The sequence below is a fragment of the Lactuca sativa genome, chromosome 5 (genome assembly GCF_002870075.4).
Source record: "Lactuca sativa cultivar Salinas chromosome 5, Lsat_Salinas_v11, whole genome shotgun sequence".
Taxonomy (NCBI): Eukaryota; Viridiplantae; Streptophyta; class Magnoliopsida; order Asterales; family Asteraceae; genus Lactuca; species Lactuca sativa.
The window spans coordinates 96,438,909-96,460,357 of record NC_056627.2 but is presented as its reverse complement, the minus strand read 5'-3'; the positions used below and the strand labels follow the sequence as shown (position 1 = coordinate 96,460,357).

Genomic DNA, 21,449 nt, shown 5'->3' with positions numbered 1-21,449 from the left:
ACACATCAATTCAGTTCTGACCGGCCGGTACATAGGTCACAACAAAAACATCGAGGGGCCCAGATATCGCTTCTATTTCTAGAAGGAACAGATAAACTTCGACTCATATGCTTGTTCTACTACTTGTTGAATTGTACACAAAGGCACGTTTTATAACATCAAGTTACTGATGCGTTTACGTGCAATCAATGCACAACCAACTCATAGGTAACAACTCATATCTCTAGGTTTGAAGATTTATATGATATTATCGTCTCACGATCACTCGAGATAAATTCCATGAAGTGATACAAGTGAGCGTGGGTTTATTCCAATACTCATAACTTATGAGTACTCATGAATGTTGTAGCAACCATTGCCATGACTAAACTCATTTAGCCATCTACAAACCCGATTCATGACAGTCTTGATTCATACCTACTTCCAACATATGAACGACTGTGGAGTGTTTAAATAACTTAGTCATCCGGAAAGAATAACCTAGCTATTTTGGAAGTCAAAACATGCAAAGTGAAACACAATAATAATCGAATCTAATATGGTCTCAGAACCCTTTTGAATATAAATAAAACCACTTTTTATTTATCACCATATTGATTACACATTATTCAATGTTTCAAATAATCAACTTAAGACTTGAATAAAAACAACAGTCGTCCCATGCTCCTAGCATGTACACTTTGTTTTTCTAAACAATAGTTATGCCATACCCCAAGTATGCACACTATGTTTGTCTATGATCCTTACATTGTGATGTAGATCAATTGAACATGATTCCAATGATACTCATTTCACAATCCCAAATCCTTATTGTAAATGCAAGAATTCCAAATTTATGTCATTTACTGAAATCTGTTAGATTCTAAACTTATATGCATTGATCCTCTTGTAATGATTATGCACAAAGTCAGAAAGACTTGACAACAACCATTACAGAGCATTCCAAAGGAGATCAGCTCCTTGGGAACATCCTTTTTGCATTAAGTTTCCTAATCTTACATAGATTGAATCACTTCCACCTATGGAGACATTTCCATAGTCCTATTTGACTATCACTTCCGAACAAGAGTTACCTCTTTTCAGAAAATGTCGATATGGTCCTACCAAAATTAACACTAGACTTCCAAATGTCCCTGAGCAACCAATCTTTGGCGAACCTCAGATTGTCCTCGACAATTGCTTAATCACTTTAGTCATATCCAGTTCTAGACTTTTCCCTTCTAAATGCCTTAAGCATTTGGAAAATTTAGAAAGGATGAATATTATAGCACATGAAATCGATCCTATATCCGAAGCATATGGGATACTATTCATGATGTTTGACATAAAGACATGACACTAGACCAGTCTTTTGCTACAATATTTTTTTTATTTGCCATGTTTTCAAAATTTAACTATGAAGAGGGATGCCGTAATCATAATCGAATTTTGAAAATGCAATATATATAGAATTTCTTCAAGTTGAACCATTCCAACACAAAATTCACATATATTCTTGACTAAAGATGATTAAAATCTCAATCTAAGCTTTAGAATTGACATGAAGTATAATTTCCTCTCCCTTAATTATAGTAAAACAACTTTTCAACCCCTGCAACTTCACGGATTGAAACTTTGTTTTCTATAATTAACATTGCTAGCTTGCAATACTAATCATAATAGTCATGCTCCCACTAACATGATGATTATCAGCATAACACTTATGCTCCCACTAGCTCTGACACATTTCCAGAAATCTGTTGGACTTCTGAAATTTAGATTCATACACCCTTTCTTAGATAGCTCACATGTGTGTCTAAACAATTTTCAGAACTATGAAAAGGGATGCCGTAATCATAGTCTCAATTGCTTAGGCATTTGCCATTTCTCACAAGTCCATGTTAGTGTGCCGGTTAACCACACGCGCTCCACTAATGACTTTTGAAAATGCAAATGACACAATTGATATCTACTTAAAATCTATTTAGTGAAAGCATTTCCTCACCATCATTTTCATGAATCGGAGAGAAACCTTATGACACTTAGATTTAATAGTGTATGAGTTCCTATCCATGCGAATTTGTCAAAACCATAATCACAAGATAAGGTTAGTGACAAATTCAGCCCTACATGGATTAAACTTATTCAATCTTAGTTTCTTGTCACCTTGGTAACACAAGGCCCACCAATGCTTCCAAGTTGAACTCTGATAACTCACATGTAAATTCAACTTATTTGAAGTAGGTACAGAAATAAGAATTATGTCAACACGATAGGTTGAAAACCTTAAGTCGTGTGCTAGTGATAAATTACAGGTTTTACTCTTGATTAAATCTTGAAACTCTTTCAGGATCTTTAAGGCTCCCACTGTCCCCTTGACATATAAGTTTTCCTAGTCAAGAACCATTCCTTGATAAAACAAATATTCAAGGGATAGTGCGGATTCTTATCAAGACTAACACTTCACACAATTGGTCTTAGTTGGTCTTTGTCTCATCCAAGACATCACAACTTACCAATCTCAAATGTACAAGAGTAGAAAACATTTTACTCTTACATTTGATAAGTGTTTTAAACCTTCTTTAAGACATGTCACTCAAATTACAATCTTGGAGTATGACTCCAAGACTTGTATTGGAACGAAGTATGATTCATCTTCTTGATTTAACCATTTCAACAATTTCAAGATCCCTTCTTCTTAGTCATAAGAATGCACTAAGACTTTCTTAGAGAACAAATTTTGATATGGTTTCTTAATCATTAAGATGATCACAAAGCTGATACTAAAGTACTCTCCCGTCCTTTCAGATTTGAGAAACTTTTATCTTTCTGCCTAATTTGATTCTTCTTATTATAATCATATTTACTAATCTTTAGTAAATCATGACAAATCAATCTTTGTGGTGGACCTTGACCAGCGCACACCCAGTGTACCTAATTCCTTAGTCCTTCAATTGACTCACATATACATGTGATCAAAGAATTAGTCTTAATTTTTCAAAGATGAAAATTCTCATTCATCATACAATACAACTTGTATGATTCCAAGTTTCTGTCCAATTGAAACTTGGGTGATGAAAAACTTTCTTCATTTGGTAAATTCAGACACTACCACAAATGAAAGAATCAAATCCACTTTCCAATATTGCTATTACTGGAAACATATAAGCAACAATTTTCCACCGATGCCATTGTAAGGATATTTTTAAAATAAATAAAATTAAAACCTTTTTTTCTTTTATTTTAAAACTTTGCGGAAAAACTTATCCTTACAATCCACATGAAAACCTTGTTGTTATCTATTCACAAGCAATATATTATAACTCTTAAGCAACAGCTCAAAATTCTGATTACCGAACCATGCGATCGAAAACCCATCTTCGCAATCAGAATCAGCATATACTTACTTTAAGCTTCCTATCTTTTCTTTGATTCTTAAAAGACATCAACATGTGACCCATTCACATTATGTAATAAGAATCTCCAAATAGGAACTTAACAGAGTTATACAGTGTATTTTACCCGAAGTAGAGTCAAACCTCTTGACTTGATCAACCTTATGACCTTTCAGGTAAATAGGGCAGCTTCGCAACCAATGCCCCTTTCTTTGGCAATATAAACATATGGAGACCCTTTGATAATGGCGCATGAGACTATTTCAGACTTAGCCTTTCTCTTTACCATTTGGTCAACCGAGTTGACTATGGCCGATCCCTTTCCATTGGGAAGAGAAATGCTTTTCTAGATATCCAATGCTACCATTGCCAATGTCCATTTAAGGTTTGGGAAGTTGATCTTCTAACAAGCTTTACTAGTGTTCCAAATCATTGCTGATTCCACAGCACAAAACAAATAGATAAGATCATTAAGGCTCGTGTCATAGTCTGTCTCATAGTAGTCCCAAAGTGACCCGCTATGTTACTAAGAAAGTGATTGAACATCCAACTTTCACGAGACTTTGACACCCAACTCTCCCGTCTTGTCAATATGTGACTACATCTCCAAGATGTGACCACACCAAGACCTTAACTTGCCAATAGGGCTTGAGTGACTTTAAACTTTTCAAGAACTTGTGGGTGAGGGAGAATAATTGGAGGAGATAAAGGAAGTGAAGCATGATGTTGAGGAACATCATCTTCAAGAGATTTGGGAAGATCATAAATGTCTAAACCAGACATGTTTTGGGAGATATTCAAGATAGTTGATTTAAAGTCCTTAATATGACACCCAATATGAAATATTAAGGCTAGGACCCAACAAACTATTTTATAACTTAGAAGAGGGATGCCGTAATCCAAGCTATAAAATATTTGAAGGTAGGCGAATGACGATTCACCAATTTCCACCATGAAAAACGAAATAATTTATTAGGTTTTAATTGGATTTGAAATTCCTAGATCTTTTGAGATTCATTGAACTTTTCAATGGCATGTTTCAATCTCGAGTGTGCCCTCTCAAATTTTGTGACTGGGATGCCGAGGATCACAAAACAAGGTGTGAATAACCATACCAATTCACTTGGTATCCTTAATATTATCACCTAATCAATGTGCCGGTTAACCACACACGCTCCATTGATCTATGACAAACATTAAGTCACCCTTCGTGGTCCTTACTAGTCCAAGTTAGTGTGCCGGTTAACCACACACGCTCCACCAACGACTTGGTAAGGTACAAAGTGTGAATTCCATGGGTTAGCACCAAATTCACATTTTTCCTAAAGTAACTAAGATTGGGAATTATTAAGATTTTAGTTACTTTAGTATTTATCATTAATACTTTTAATGAAGGGAGAATTTAAAGTCATTGTCCTACCCGTTCGGCTAACGACCCTCCACCAGTCAAGCAAGCGGTGGGTGAGAGTAGACACCCATTAAGTCGCCATTTTATAGGCAACAACCTTATACCCACCTTATAGACCGGCTTCGTGAATGAGGCCTACTAACGGTAAAACGACTTGTTCTTATACATATATATAATAATTAACCATTAATGTTATAAATAGTATAAGTGTTGAATTTTAACTTTTTTTTTAAAATTCTAAGGGCTAACTTGGAATTAAAGTATTCATAAGTGAAAACTTTTCAAATTCCAAAACTTGAGGGCAAGTTTTGAAACTATTCAAAACTAATTAATTCCATAACTTATGTGTTTAAAGTAGTTTTAATCCAAAAAACTCTTCAAGTTCCATAACTTATGGAAGACTTTAAACTAATAAAAGAATTAATCTTTTCTTTATTTTTATAACTTATGGAATTAATTAAGGTTACACTTTATTTATTTATTTATTTATTAATGAAGTGACTCTTGAATTTCCATAACTTGAGGACAAGTTATGGAGTCATAAAAAAAAAACTCAATGACACAAGACTCTTCATTTTGTAACCATTACCAACTTTTATGAGTTTTATGAGTCTTTAATGTGACTCTTCATGTAACTTGAGGACAAGTTACACAAACACATTTTGTACTCAACTCTTAGATTAAAATGGATTGAAAACAACTATTTCAATTAACTTTTCTATTAATCTAAGCAACTCATAAGAACAAGATAATTCTTATCAAACTTCTTCATGTAATTAGTCTAAACCTTAAACTAATACAAAACATGAATCTATTGACAATTATCTTTGAAAATGGATTAGCATGAACATTACCACATTAAAAAACAAGTTTATAAGTTCAAAAACAACGTAGGGTAATGTTCCTAGTCCATTTCTAGCCAAAAACCTCGAAAATATGCTGTCTGGGGTCCAACTCGTCGAGTGCATGGACATAACTCGGCGAGTTGGATGAATTTTGCCTTGGACTCGTCGAGTCCCTTCATGGACTCGGCGAGTCTGCTGGGCTGACAGCATCACAACTCGATTTTTCAGCTCCATTTGCAAGTATAACAAGAAAACATGCCTAGGCTCTGATACCACTGTTGGGTTTTGAGCATTCTAACACTCCTAAGTGTACATGCAACCCTAAATACCTTGGATCTATGTTTTCTCTATTATACATGCAAATAAGAATATCCAAGGTATCATCCTAATCTATCATACAAAACATGAATATAACAAGATAGAATACATACCTCTTTGATGTAGAAAGTCTTCATGAAGCTTGAGTGCCTAGCCCCAATAGTGTGGAAGCCTCAAATGGAATCACAATCATCAAAACACTTAGAATAACTTGAGAGAGTTCTACACTTCATGAAATCGGCTAGCCCTCTTCTTCACCTTCTAATGTGATTCTAGTGGCCAATTTTTGTCAAGAATAAGATCTTTATATAGTGTTACAATTAGGGTAAATCCTTAATTGTCATGGCTTTCCATTTCCTTGGATCCATGGGTTCAAATACACCATGGAGCATCCATGGATCATCCGATGGGTTTTAGCCCAACTTGATTATCCATGGAGCATTAGCCCACTATATAAGTATGGATGATTTACACAACCAACCCATATATTTAATTAGTCTTCTTTTGATCACTTAATTAATCCTAGATTAACTCTTGATCAATACTAATTAAATAATCTTATTATTCTTATTATTAATATACTAGAACTTATAATATATTAATAATCATAAGTGTCTTATTTCTCTCATTATAGTCTATCCAAGTGCATGATGATATGCAACCCAAATGGACCATGCCGGGTCGGGTCAAGTCTTACCAATTATAGTTATGGACTTAGACATTAATCCAACAAATACTTCTCTAGCAAACAAGTTTTGAACATCTCCCAGGAGAAATTCTCCTGGTCATGCCCGTTGAGAGCTTCATATGTTGCTTCCCACCAGACTAAGGCTTCTCCAATGAGCATTGCAGAGGCATAATTAGCCTTGTCTTCATTATCCACATGAGAAATACGAAACACTTTCTCTATGTTCTGGATCAGGTAAGAACAACAATGGGATTAAGAACACCTGAAAACTCTGTAGCACCACTACTCTTGAAATCTTTGAACGAGGGACGCTTCACCTCTCATTTTGAAGATTCTCCAATGGCTTTCTCTTTTACTTTATCACTACTCTTTTTGTGTTCTTCCAGAGTATGCCGAATAACACTAGTAAGTTTATCCAAAAGTCGCTCCTCACGAGGAGATACTGGAGTATTTACTTCCTCAGGTTGAGGACCTCCACCCACCTCAGGGGTATGGCTACTAACCTGTTCAGCCATTGCTCTGCAATATGGAGTAACATTGTATTTTAGAATATTAGGGTTTATCATTATCTAATACTCTACTTAAGTCTTTCCTAAGGTTTGTATCCATATAATTACAATGAATCAGTTCATATACTGAACTTCCAATAGTTTAAGTCTAAATACCAATCCGTTGTATTTAGTTCACTTAAACCACTGCTCTGATACCATGATTGAAAGACCCTCACTTTCATAATTGACAATTGTTACTCCAAAACATGCTACGTGCATATTAAAAAAAAACAATATTTTACATTGATAAAGTGATTACAAACGATTGGATACAAACCGACTATTACAAAGTATTATATATTACACAACTACCCAGGATACTATAGTTTTATACATACGGGAATACAAAATACAATAGTTTCAAACTATTCAAAATCTTCTATCAGTATATAACTATATTGGATGCTTATCTCCTGCAATTGTTAAACATTAACAGGGTAAGCGGTGACGCTTAGTGATTTCAATAATACATACAATATAACGTTATGTCATATATATACCTCAATATGGCAGAAACAAAGAGGAACAAGGAACAACAAAGGCATATGTGAATCATGTGAAAAACTTTCCATACCAATCAATGATTTGATTCAATGATATACAATCAATAAGACATAACAATTTCCATACTTGATATATACCAATAAAGCTTCGGCCCAAATGGCACAGAAGACATACAATTTCGGATTATCATTTTGGTAGATTTCAGGCTTATAGCCCTGTTTAACCATCTGCCATTGTCATATAATAGAAGTCATTCTTTTACGGAGACATGCTCTACATGGCCAGAGACTACGTACCAGTGCCAATGTGAATCTAAGTCCTTTCACTAATCACATGGTCAAAGGTATAATTTTGCTATCATAAATAGCAGAAATAATAACAACGGAAAAGCACATAACACATATAACACATAACATACAATTGTTCCTATATATTGAAACTCACTGTGAATTAACTGGAGGTTAAAATAATAATTTGGGCAACACTTCGTTACTATAATTAGCTTTCTTCGATGAGAATCGGGAGCTTTCTTAAAAACTGGGCCCTGCGAGGGTTAAGCTTCAAACCGAAAAGATAAATTTCTCGGGCTCTTTGGGCACTTCGGGGCGTATTTCAGGTGTTAAAAATGATACCGGGGCTTCGGAGGAAGTTGAAATAGCAAAAATATGAAATTAGGGGTGAAAAAGTGGCAAAATTCCAACAAAAACCGGGGAGGTCTCACACCCTTTATATAGGTGCGAGCCTCGAATCCGAAGCAAGGAGAAGGAGACACGCGTCGCAGCAGTGAGGCTCGGAGGCGAGGGAAGGCAGGTAGCGGTGCGAGGCTCGGACACGCAAGCGGCAGCTGGCGCGCTTCAGACAAGCCACAGAGACGGCACACGTCTGCCTATTGGACCGCGCATCAGATAGCTTTCCGGATCGGACACACGTCAAGCATGCGAGATTCCGGGTGACATGTCCGGGTACTGTTCATGCGATTTTTCTCGGTTTTCAAGGATTTCTTGATTTTTGAGCAAAAAACTTCTGAAATTCATAACTTTCACATACGAGCTCCGTTTTTAACGTTCTTTATATGCACGCGTAGGTAAAATTATGATCCACAACTTTCGTTTAGGCTTCGTCGGATAAAGTTGATTTGTTTTTAATATTATTATTTTTAACAGACCGGGACAGACAAATTCGTTAAAAATTCGTAACTTCTTCACCCGACGTCCGTTTTCGTCAGTCTTTTTACCGTTGTACTACTATTGACGAGACCTTTGATTCTCGTTTAGGTTGTGTCGGCTAAATATCGTTCGATCTTTATTTCGAGTTTTTAGCTGTCTACTACTTTCCCGAAACTTAGAAAAATCATAACTTCCTCATACGAAGTCAGATTTTGACGTTCTTTATATAAAAATTCTTGATTTAACAAATACTATGACTTTCATTTAGATCACCAAGGCTAAAAAGTAGTTTATCAAAAACTCACTTTTTACGTCGTTCAGTGTCGTGCCAATTCTTTCGCGAAATTTCAATTAGTGATAACTTCTTCGTTATAACTCGGATTTCGATGAGTTTTCGCCTAAATGTTTCTAACGAGATTCTTTACAACTTTCAATAATAAAATTTTACTTATTTCAAATTTTATATTTTTATTAAATTTCAATATTCGTCTTTTGATTGTAATCTCATAAGACTTCCAATATTTTCCGAGTGATTTTAAACATAGTTTACTTTATTTCTAGTAAAAAACTATCTGTTAGAACCCAATACTCATAATTATATAATATTATTTACTTTTAAAATTTACAAAACACGATTTCAAAACGTATATGTTACAAAAAAAATAAGATCTTCCTATATTTTGGATTGGAAAAGATGATAGAAAGGAAAGAGAAAAAGTGATATGAAATTAAAAGTTATAAAAAAAAACGTTATAAACTTATCGGGGTAACCCTAATGTTACAAAGCGATATATAGCAACGAGCTTACTTCAATTTCCAAAACACATTTATTCATTATTTACCAACACATAACATATGCTGTGTTTTTATGATAATAGATATGAAGTAGTCGATATAATACAAAAGAATAATAACACATAATTAATTAAGATTCCAAACCCAAAACATTAAACCTATTGTGCATCACCACATGTTCTTTATAAATCCGAAACCCTCATATACCAAAGCAGACCATGAACATGCACACACAACATTTTTTTTTCTTTCTCTTATTCGCGATTTACATTTTAGCTTCCCAACACCTGAAAAAATTAAAATATTTGTTAAAAAAAAAACAGAAAACAGCAATATAATAAGTAGGTGAAATGTGAAAATAAACCTCTAAAATACATCCAGAGCATTATCCAACATGGCACCATCTTCCCATTGAATATCTTTTGCTGTTGAATCTTTCCCAATCAACTCAAGTGGTGAATCCAGCTCTGGTGGGCTCTGCATGGAAATGTTTCATGGATTAATAATAATAATAATAATAATAATAATTAATAAAAAATGAATGAAAGTAGAGTAGATTAGATACCATGCATCGGATTAAAGGCCAATTAATTCCACGGAAAAATGCATGTTCTTTTATAGCATTGGAACCACCGATTGATCCTAAACGGCTTTCAGGGTCTCTGTTCAATAATCCATGAATCAGCTGTCTTGCTGCAAGGCTCACCTAAAAAAATAAAAAATTAAAAGGTTAGGGTTAATTTGGTCTTTTTGACTAGTTAGAAATTTTGCATATATATAGTTTGACTCTTACGGGAATGCTACTTGGAAATGTAAGGTCTTTATGCAAGATGTTTGCAAATGTCTTCTGCCTATTCTTTCCTCTAAATGGTGTACGACCATACAACATCTCATACAATAAAACACCTGAAATAATAAAAAAGAAAGAATATAATAAAAAATTAGTTAAAAGTATTGAAATAATGAAATGGGTAAAAAAGGTAATTCAAAGAATGCATGAAAATTAATAAGCTTGCTTACCCACTGCCCACCAATCAATAGCACTGGAGTGGCCAGCTCCTGTTATGATTTCCTGAAATAATTTTAAAGGGTAAAAATAAATTCCATGAATAAGTGAAATTACGTAAATGCCCTTTGAGTACTTTTTCATACCGGAGCAATGTATTCTTCTGTGCCAACGAATGAATTAGATTGTGTAGAAGGTTCTGCAACAAATGTAGGTGGTGGTTGGCTTCTAGATCTTCTTCTTTTAAGCTGAGGGTGTTTTATAACCTGCAAAATTAAAATTAACATAAGACAAAAATTAAATAAATAAATAAAGAATCTTGTAAGAATATAAGTTAAAAAATTTTAGATAGAAGAGGGACATATTACATACTTGGGGTTTACATTGAGTTCTGAATGATAAATCAAAGTCACTCAATACAACATGTCCATCTGTTTGAAGTAATATATTCTCTGGTTTCAAGTCCCTATAGATGATACCTGCAAAAAAAAAAAAATTGAATAAAAGATGTAAGGGGTAAAATGGGAATATAACAAATTAACAACTGAATGAGATTGGATGAAGAGATACCTAAACAATGGAGATACTCTAACCCAATTACAACCTCAGCTGCATAGAATCTGCAGATACAAATTGAAAATGAGGGGTAGGGGTAAAACGGGAATAAACATGCATACAAGATACAACAACATTAAACCACAGATGAAATGTATAAGAGGGCAGGTTTTTTCATCGTACATTTAGGATAATAGTATTTTTGAATCTTTAGCATCTATTTCCTATTAAACAGAAAATGAAGGGTAGAAAGGTCTTTTAAAAAATGTGAATAGGAAGTACCTTGCAGACTCTTCTTTGAATAATTTCAAAGGCTGTTTGTCAAGCAGAGCAAATAATTCCCCTCCAGGGCAAAAGTCTGTTATCAAACAGACATGTGTTGCAGTCTGAGAAGATGTAACATGTTAGTATATAATTATAGATTATAATAATTAAACCTAATTATAAAATTAAAATAATTACTACCAATTATTTAAAACATTAAATTGAAACCTCAAAAGATGTGTAGAGTGTTGGGAGGAAAGGGTGATCCAGTAGCCCGATTATTTCCCTTTCAATGCAAGCTCGATGAACCTACAATTTATTTACATTAAAAAAAAAAAAAATCAAGTTTCAAAAACTATACAAATTTTAAATCATAATAAAAAAAATAGAATATTGTTTTTTACAAACATTAAACATACCTTGTTTCTGTTCATCATTACTGCTTTATCCATTGCTTTCATGGCAAAAAGTTCACCAGTATTTTTCAGTTCAACCAAATGAACACTACAATAAAGCATTTCAGTTATGAATAGTGAGAACCTTTAGAAAATATAAACCCTAACTCTATTTTTTTTCCTTTTTGATTAAATTGTAAAAAAATTGATTATAATAGAAATTGGAAAAGTCAATGAACATATTAAGACAATATACCTTCCAGTATCTCCACTTCCCAAAGGTCTGATAGGTTTAAAATGATCAAGTCCGATTATTTCACCATTTGCAGTGATCTACAAAACAATAAAAAAAAAAGGTAAAAAAAAATTGTTGCATTTAAAAAAATAATAATAATAAAAGTTACCTTTTGTATAGCTTTCCATGAAGAATTGTACTTTTTGTGGGGCCTAGGAAAGACAGGTTGAGAGTGGATAGCCCACAAGTCCTCTGGCCTCTGAAATTGGATATAACAAAATTATTCATCAGCCAAAAATAAGTAAAAACATATACTAAAGTTAATAAAAAAAAAGGTTAATTTCATTAATCTCATAAAAAATATTATATTTTGTGTTTTTTCCAGATTAAACATAAAAAAAAAAATCTGAAAAAGACTTTGTATTTTTTCATTTTTTCCAATCTGACTCTTTTTTTTCCAAAAAAAGAAAAAATCTCTTATAAAGTTCCAATATTTTGGGTCATTTTACGGTTTCATTTCAACTTTTATTTTTTGAACAGAAATGTCTCGTTTATTTTATATTTTGCCCAAATTAACAAAAAAGTCTTTATTTTATTTCAACAAATTATCGTATAAATTTAGATAATCGGGACTTTTCTGTTCAGAAGATAAATGTTGGGATTAAACCGTAAAATGACCCAAAATATTAGCACTTTATCAAAGATTTCCCAATAAAAATTGTAAAATGTGAGGGTTTTTTCGAAAAAACTAAAAAGGTTGAGGGTTTTTTCGCAAAAAAAAAAAAGACAAAGTTAAGGGTTTATTGGAAAAAATGAAAAAATACAAGGTTATTTTTAGGTAAAAAATAAAGTTGATGTTTAATTCGGAAAAAACACAAAATAGAAGGTCTTTTATGAAATTAACCCAAAAAAAGATGACATGGTAAATTGATAAATATTTTATCATTTTGATATGTAATATTTTAACGTGTCATTTTTAATATTATAATGTATTTATTATTTACAAGTAGAATACTAAGGAAAGACGAGTACCTTACCAAGTTGGCATCAGGAAGTTCTCTAACAGCTTCATCAACATTTTCTGCAGTAGCTTTGACCTGGTCAAAGACAAGAATTTTAAACATTTTAAGATATTTGAAAAAAAAAGGCTAATATATTATATATATTAAAAGAGAACAATAAAAAAATATACCAACTTAGCACTTTGTTTCTCTGTGGTGTCTGAAAGCCGATTTCTTAATGGTTCCACATTACCACTTCCATCTAATTGGACTCCAATAAAATATTGAAGTTCTCCCTGAATTTTTAAAAGGAAGAATTAAAATTGGCTCAAATTACATAATGCAACCATATATTTAATAAAATTTTCTACTTTACCTTTTGGTCACGCATAGGTTGCAAGTGAAATAAATTCCAAAATTTCTTCCCTGATTAGTTCAAACAAACAAAATAAATCCATCAACATAAACCCAATCATTAGAGTAAATTACATTTTTGTAGCTGAATATAGCTGATTTTTGCAATTTGGTCCCAAAAATACAATCATCTTACTTGAAACATAGACCATAAATGTTATATAAACCACAAATAAGGACACAAATTGCAAGCGAAACTTTTTGGGACCAAAGTAGAAAAGATCAGCTATACTAAGGGACCAAATGTGTAAATTTTTCTTGAAATTATAGCTCACCACTCTTTGTATAGTTAATCAACTGAACAGTAATTTCCCTTTGTTCTCTGATAGCAGCTCGTATTTTATCAACAGTTCCTTGATCAGTTTCAGGTCCTTGTAGAAACCTGCAATTTCTTCCTAAAATTTCCTCACGTGTAAACTCTGTCAACTCAAGGAAGCTATCTGATGCGAAAATCTGCGTATCAAGTAGGAGATTTAGGGTTCCATTTTATGATCTGAAACAAAAAGGATGTTTAATCATGTTCTTACGATGGGGTTATCAGGAAGCCTAGGATCTGTGATCACAAAATTCTTTTCAATACGTTCAAGTGTAGTTGCTAAATCTATCCCCTGACGCATATCTCTCATTCTTTCCATACGACCCCAGCTATCAGTTCGTGATAAATCTTTAGTCATTAACTCTTCAGGCTCGATAGTTGGTTGAAACTCATGAGTCGAAGATCTTCCTTTGAATCTGTGTAGGTTATTCATCGATTTTGACATTAATTTAGGGTTTAAATAAATCAAATCAACTTCAGAAAATAGATATAAACTCACCCCATTAGGGAACTGCGTATTGATTTCCTGGATTTGGATGCACTCAAAGAGCTTGTAGGGGTTGAATCACCTTTAGGATCAAAGAGAGGTGTTTCTCTTCCAGGTGTATTCATGTTTATGTTCAATTTTTCTAATGATGGTGAAATTGGGGATTCCACGATCTTCTCCACGATTTCTGTTTTGCTTGACTGATTGTTAGTTCGTGGACGCTCAACTGTCTGTACAACCTCCACAATATCACCCAGAGCTGTTTCCTTCTGACGAGCTGTCCATGGCGAAAATTAAAGCTTCAAAAAAACACTTTCATTCATAATAGCAAAAACAACAGATCGATCTACGAACCATCATAGCGAATTAACGACGTTGGCAGTCCGTTTGGGCGTAATTCCTTCTCATTCACACCTTCAGTGTACTTGCTGACTTCTACTTGCATTCTGTGCAATTCACAGTAACAATATGATCATAAATACGAAAGTATAACCTAATAAAGTAGTACAGTTCGACGGAATGCGAAATTTTCCTAATATTATTACGATTGAAGTAGATCAGAAGATCAATTACCCGATGAATTTGATGGTTTTTCCGTTTTCATCTTTGATCGGAGTGACAGTGAGTAGATTCCAAAAAGGAGTGCCATCTTTTTTGTAGTTGTAGAGCCTGCCGCAGTAGCTAGTTCCGGTTTTGACTGCATGTCGTATTTTATCCACCTCCTTCTGATCCGTCTCCTTCCCCTGTAGAAACCGGCTGAGCCAACAAACACCAATTTCAGAGAGCTTCTTAACTTTCTAACATGGCGTCTGTTGTGTTTTGTGTAAATCGGAATTGAGATGCTAATATGAATGTGATACACTGATAGAATCACTGTAACGGCATACCGGTGCACCAGGATCTCCGACGGAGCTTGGTGCACCACCGTCCCACTCCGGTTGTTTCATTTTGAATCGAATCGATCGACTGAATTTTGTACATTTGAACGTTACATATTTCTTATGCCAAAAAATGTAGTTAAAATATATTTAAATAAATTAAATAATATTATAATTCCAAAACGTTATATATGATAAAAAAAATATAGACTAATTTAATTTGAGTAGTAAAACTTTTTGTTTGACATATAAATGATATTTGATATAACAAAACTAAATAAATACTCCACAAACATAACATAATTCTATCACATATTCATGTTACAAGAAAATGAAAATACTTACTAGTTTACAAACTTGTATATAAACTAATTGTGAAACTTATATAATACATGAGTTGATTTAAAAAAAATAAACATAAAAGTTAAATTATTTGAGAACTTTTAATTTATAAAAAAATAAAAAAATAATGAATTAATATAATTGAAATGTTTTTTATCTTTTAAATTTAAATAAATAAACAAAAGAAAACTAATCAACTTTAATTTAATTTGTGAATTTTGAAATTAAAAGGTAAGTTCATTAATGATTGATATTCATTTATTACTACATTTATTGTAATTATTATATTAAAATATTATGTTGAATTTAATAAAACAGAAAAACTCATAAAACAACATGTGGAAAAAATTAATTCAAAATAACCATAAAATAACATTTGACAAATTAAATGAGAATGAACATATGACAAAAAAAAACTTTTCATTTATTAAAATAGATTTGGATAATTGTATATTTTTAGCATTTTTACATTTGAAGTTAATATATACTAATACTTTGGGTTAACTAAAGACAACCTTTGAAAGTTTGACATGTAAAGGATATTAGACAAAAATCTAAACATCCCTATACTAATAAAAGAGTAGCTCTTTTGCTATGTGTTATCATATTAGACATTTTAATTAATATGTTGCCACTTGTTAATTTATTAATTTTCCATTTTAAATTTATTAGATCTCCTCATTAATGTGATTCTATTTTAAATTTTAAATTTTAAATTATTGTTTTCATTAACTCACAAATAAAAATATCTAATATATATTAAAAATTAATTTTATATATTTATTTGAATCAATGATTATAATTTCACATAACTAATAAAAATATCTCTTAAATTAATAATTTATTTAAAATAACTTATTAATAATTTTGAGTTTTTAATATAAATGCTGAAGATGTAATTAATACTTATTATATCTTCAGCATGTAATATGCATTAATTACTTTCTTAAAATAACTAAAATGATTGGTCCAAAATGAGTCATACGAGCACACAATAGATAGTGAAAACAAAATAACCTAACCCATTAGACAAAAATCTAAACATTAGATAATTTATCCTTAAATGTCCAAACAACACGCGATTCTATCACATGTTAACGTGTAATCATGTTTATGTGTTTGATTGAAAGTTGAAAAAATTTGTCTTATTGTCTGATCTATTTTTATAATTAAATTATTATTTTTAATAATTATTTACATAGTAGCTTATTGTCTAACTAAAAAAGAAAATAGTTTAGTGAAAAAAAGAATAAAATCATAAAAATACATTTTATTTTTTCTAGATAACTCGTCGCATCTTATTTATTAAAAAAAAATAAAAGAACACAGTAATTTAATCATCAGAAAAATGGTTAAATGATTATACAGTATTTATAAAACTACAAGTATTTTTATTTTCAAATTCTAACATAGTATATAATTAGATGTCAATATAAAACGCAAGGCATAGCGTATTAGCATTACCAGTTTCTACCAATGACCTCTTTTGAAGAATAACCAGTCATCGTAAAGAAGCCGCTGCTAGCATACATAATCGGACAATCCGGCTTAGTGGCGTCGGAGACGACGAACGTCTGTTGAAGCGTCGCCAGAGCATCCTTCAACTCCTGCGAGACTCGCGGTTGATGATTCAAATCGTCGGAATTCCTCCACGACGACGACGAGCTCCGCTTGTTTCTCTCCTCATCTCCGATCAATCCTGCAACCGCCGTCGCTCCCGGCCATTGCGCCGTCCGTTCGGCGATGTGATCGGCATCGTATTCATCTTGATCAGGTGGAGTGATTCTAGCTGTTGGAGGTTTGTTTTGATTTGAATCTCTGTCGAATGCCATCCATTTGTTTGTTGACTCTGGTTTACTACTATTTTTTGTGCTCGATTCAGCATCTGAACTTTCCATTAATCACTGATTTTTAGGGTTTTTATGATCCCTTCCACCTAAATGTAAAAAACAATAGAAGAATTCAAGTCAAGTCATTTTATTTTTTTATTTAATTAAAAATTATTATTTATTTTAAAATTAAAATCATGTTAATTACTAGAATAACTATTAGGGTTGTTGATAAAACTATTTTGTGTGGTCATTTTCAAACCTAATATTAGAAAAATATATAATGTAATTTTAACACAAAAATCTTTTCCAAGAAATCAGATATACATTTTTTTTTCCCGAAAAGACTGACTTTAACTTTTTTTTTTTCTTCTTTTTTTTGCTTTTATCTAATTTACAAATTTTCGGTCCATAAAAAGTTAACTTTTTCTTGGAAATAATTTATGTTTACTTTTTACTATATTTGCTCACTTTTCGGTATGAAAAGGTGATACCACGTAAAAAAACAAAAAAACAGTTCTGTCTTTTGGTTTAAATTATAAATAAACTAGGTTGAAATTGAATTATCAAAAATGTTCAATCAATCTGACTCGAATAGTCAAATATTAAATCAACAAAAATCGGTAATTTTTAAGCATGTGTTAATGATAATACCTTTTGTCGTCTTTTATTAATAATTCTAACCAAATTGTGAATTTAATACTCTAACCATATTCTAAATGAAACAGTTTCACATATCGTAATACGTTTCATTATAATCTAATTTCTTTAAATTTTATTGGTTATGAATAAACAACTAAAGCACACCCCAAAATAATCAAATTGTCTTTGAATTTCATGGATCAAAAAATTGTCATCACGTATTCAGAATTTTCCGAATTGTAGACGAATAAGCTATAAAGTCAAAACAGTCGAAGCTGTAATGACTTGTAACTTACGTCTGAATACTTGTAAATGGAGAAGAGTAGATAAATAAACATTAAAGGAAATGAAGAGAGTACCTGTGGGAAAGGATATAATTGGAAATGATGCAGCAAATGGACGGAAGCAAGTGGAGTTTATGTGTGTGTTTTTGTGAGGGAAAAATGAAAATTTGGAGAGGAGAGATATGGAGAGATAATTTGTTGGTTGAAAAGATAATGTTTAGCCACGTGTCATGATAATAGCCAATAGTGGGATAATTTGGTACGGCTCATACTGTGACCACGCGTCTCCCTTCAAATAATTCCCCTTCATGGTCACATTATTTCATATCATGATATACAAAAGAACAAGATTGGGATTTAATGTTTTGTTATGTCTTGTTACCTTATCTTGTTTTTTTATAAAGTATAACATATGCTATGTTATGTTATGTTGTGTTTTATAGATGGAACAATGGAGATAAGAAAATGAGTAAAGAAGGTTATTATTAGTAAAATAAGGTTTTTGTGATGTTTTATGGGATGAGATGATATCAAGGTTTTGTATGGTGATTATGGTGATTATATGATATGAAGCATTTTTCATGTACATAATCTCACATGATTTAATTTGGTGATAGTCTATTATTTAAAAAAAAAGTATGTTATATTATGCAATGTCATTTGAAATGAAATATACATTTTTATATAAGTGTAACGTTCCGAAAAGAGTATAAAATGAGAATTTGTTTGTGTTAGAAGGTATATGATATGATTTAATAAGATAAGGAATTACAAGATTGGTGTAGTATAATATAACAGAAAGTATGAGTTTATCGATAAACACAAGTTTACACATACATGTAAGTTGCAATCAAGCTATGGGGTTCAATGTGACATCCTACATCGTGTATCAAATCATGTAAGTGAAATACCCTATTATAAGCATACATTTCAATCAGCATAAACTCATGACATTATTTATAATGATGTCCAACAAAACAGAAGCATAAATAACCCTTAAGAGCATCAAACATAACTCGATTGTTATAAAAGTTAGACAAAACTGTTAAAATTAATTGTATGTTTTATATTTATCGTATAGTGTAGGGGTCTCTCTCTAAATATTATATTTATATATTGCAATGGAATATACAGAATCTTAACGAGTATTTTTTCACACTTCAAACATGGTATCGAGCCTACTCTTTTTTCGGCGGCCGTAAGAATCATGTCTCAGCCTCCTTTCTATCGGCGCTCTCTTCCCGGTCTACGATGTTTTTTCGGTGTTGCCTTCCTTGTCGACGACCATTTTGCCTACTGTCACTTGTTGGTGTCCTCCTTACCTGCTACCGGAATTTTTTCTGTAGCCCCACTCGTCGCTGCAATTATTAATTGGTGCTACCTACCTCCACTTTTGATCTATGCGCTTCGCTGCTCCCTTGGTGTTCACTTAGTCTAATACCAAGGCTACAATCCTTCTACATGCGATTAGTATTCCGATCTTTGTTTTGTCTTTTATTTCATACGTTTTTTCTATTTTCGGGCTTATATCAACTCCTGTTGGTTCCTCGAGTTCCTTACCGGTATCTCATCAGTTAGTTGACGCTGATACAAATGTTAACAACAATTTAGTTTTAAATACACAGTTGATGGTTCAAAATACGAATTGTGGCATAGCATCTTTCTTGACATTTGTAAGGATGCAAAGGTGAGCAGCCACATCAATGCCAAATCTAAACCCTCTAGTGATGATGATGAAGATTGGGAGTCTATAGACTCACTTGTCAAGTTGTGGTTTTATTCTACCGTGGACCTAAATTTATTACAGATTATCTCTAGAGACAACTATGTAGCAAAGGATCTATGGGACAATCATAATGGTTTTTCTTAAATAACAAAATGTCTAGAATGCTTCAACTTCAAGACGAATTCCGAAATACCAAAAAATGTGCATCTTTTATCACATAAATTTGTCATGCTCTTAAAAACATTGTTGATGTTCTCGTTGATGTTGACTCCACCATCAATGAGGTCGAACTAGTAATGCAAATTTTACGTTAATTTTCACCTTATCATATCATTGTGGATGTAATAACCAATACGAAACCCTTCCCCTCATTTCTGGAAGCAAAAATATGTTACTTCTCCATTAGTCACGCGAAGAAAACTCTAACTCCACTAATAACTTTGGAAATTCCACTCAATCAATGCTATTTTATGTTTCCACTCAACCCAAGAAACAGAAAAATAAATGGAATAATAGTCAAAATAATAATCGAGGTACTTCTAGGGGTAATTATGGCTTTTACTAGTACTAACCATTTTGTAGGTACACCATCAAATGTACAAACTCAATTTGCAGGTATTTTGGGGGTCAAATCCTACTACGCAAAATTTGTACTTGCATTTGTTGGATTAGTGTCTAAGTCTATAACTATTTTGGTATGTACTTGACCCGATGGTGCATGGTCCTTTTGGGTTGCCTTCACCAAAGCAACTTGATTGGAGAAATAAATAGAGAGAGGTTATTATGATTTATTAATATGTTATAAGAATAATATATTAAAGGAGAAATCATATTTGTTTAATTAATATTGGTCAATAATTAATTAAGAATTAATTTTGTGATCAAATGTAATTAATTAAACTAGAGGGGCTGAATTGTAATTATGTGATAGTTACAAAATAGGGTAAGGATTATCCTAAGGATAGGTTGGACGAATTTGAGGTGATAAGGCCTTAGAATTCGACCATGATAAGGATTCAAGGCTTATCTTATGGGTTGCTTGGTGGGCAAGCAACTAGATAAGGATAAGGACTGAAACCCTATCTCTACACCTATATATAAACACCCCTTTGGCTCATAATTCGTCCAGACCTTCCCAAGGCTTCTTAGGGATGAATTCTTATACCTCTCCTCTCTCTTTATATCTTCTCCATTTGCTCTTGGTGTTTGTAAGCCATTAGAGGAGTGACACTTGTGCCTCTCAGCTTTCTAAAGTCAATACAAGGAGGAATTGGGATTGTTATTACTACATAACAATCAAGGTAATATCTTAAACCTAATTATATGTTAATATTGATTCCCATATGCTAGAATTAGGGTTTATAGCCTTGGATAACTTGCATGTACAATAGAGAAACCTAGATCCAAGCATTAGGGTTTGTATGAG

General features: G+C 32.5%; 1 protein-coding gene across 1 annotated transcript; it reads right to left on the bottom strand.

Moving 5' to 3' along the window:
• Positions 1 to 9,662: 9,662 nt before the first annotated feature.
• LOC111880175 (phototropin-2) lies at positions 9,663 to 18,529 on the bottom strand. The gene is made up of 23 exons (XM_023876578.3): positions 18,373 to 18,529; positions 17,007 to 17,478; positions 14,896 to 15,078; positions 14,677 to 14,768; positions 14,335 to 14,599; positions 14,047 to 14,251; positions 13,795 to 13,972; positions 13,482 to 13,531; positions 13,297 to 13,401; positions 13,142 to 13,201; positions 12,274 to 12,363; positions 12,126 to 12,202; positions 11,894 to 11,978; positions 11,703 to 11,783; positions 11,493 to 11,596; positions 11,226 to 11,275; positions 11,028 to 11,134; positions 10,802 to 10,921; positions 10,670 to 10,721; positions 10,443 to 10,555; positions 10,215 to 10,355; positions 10,014 to 10,126; positions 9,663 to 9,936 (listed from the first exon to the last, which is right to left on the bottom strand). The coding sequence occupies exons 2-22, from the start codon at positions 17,438 to 17,440 to the stop codon at positions 10,016 to 10,018; spliced, it is 2,703 nt and encodes a 900-aa protein (XP_023732346.1). The 5' UTR covers positions 17,441 to 17,478; positions 18,373 to 18,529; the 3' UTR covers positions 9,663 to 9,936; positions 10,014 to 10,015.
• Positions 18,530 to 21,449: the final 2,920 nt, after the last annotated feature.

Excerpts from the sequence above, each read along its gene's own strand:
- LOC111880175 (XM_023876578.3), bottom strand. The coding sequence starts at position 17,440 with ATGGAAAGTTCAGATGCTGAATCGAGCACAAAAAATAGTAGTAAACCA. Across the intron at positions 14,600-14,676 it reads GTCGTTAATTCGCTATGATG|CTCGTCAGAAGGAAACAGCT; the intron begins GTTCGTAGATCG and ends CGCCATGGACAG. Across the intron at positions 11,979-12,125 it reads GGAAGTGGAGATACTGGAAG|TGTTCATTTGGTTGAACTGA; the intron begins GTATATTGTCTT and ends GCTTTATTGTAG.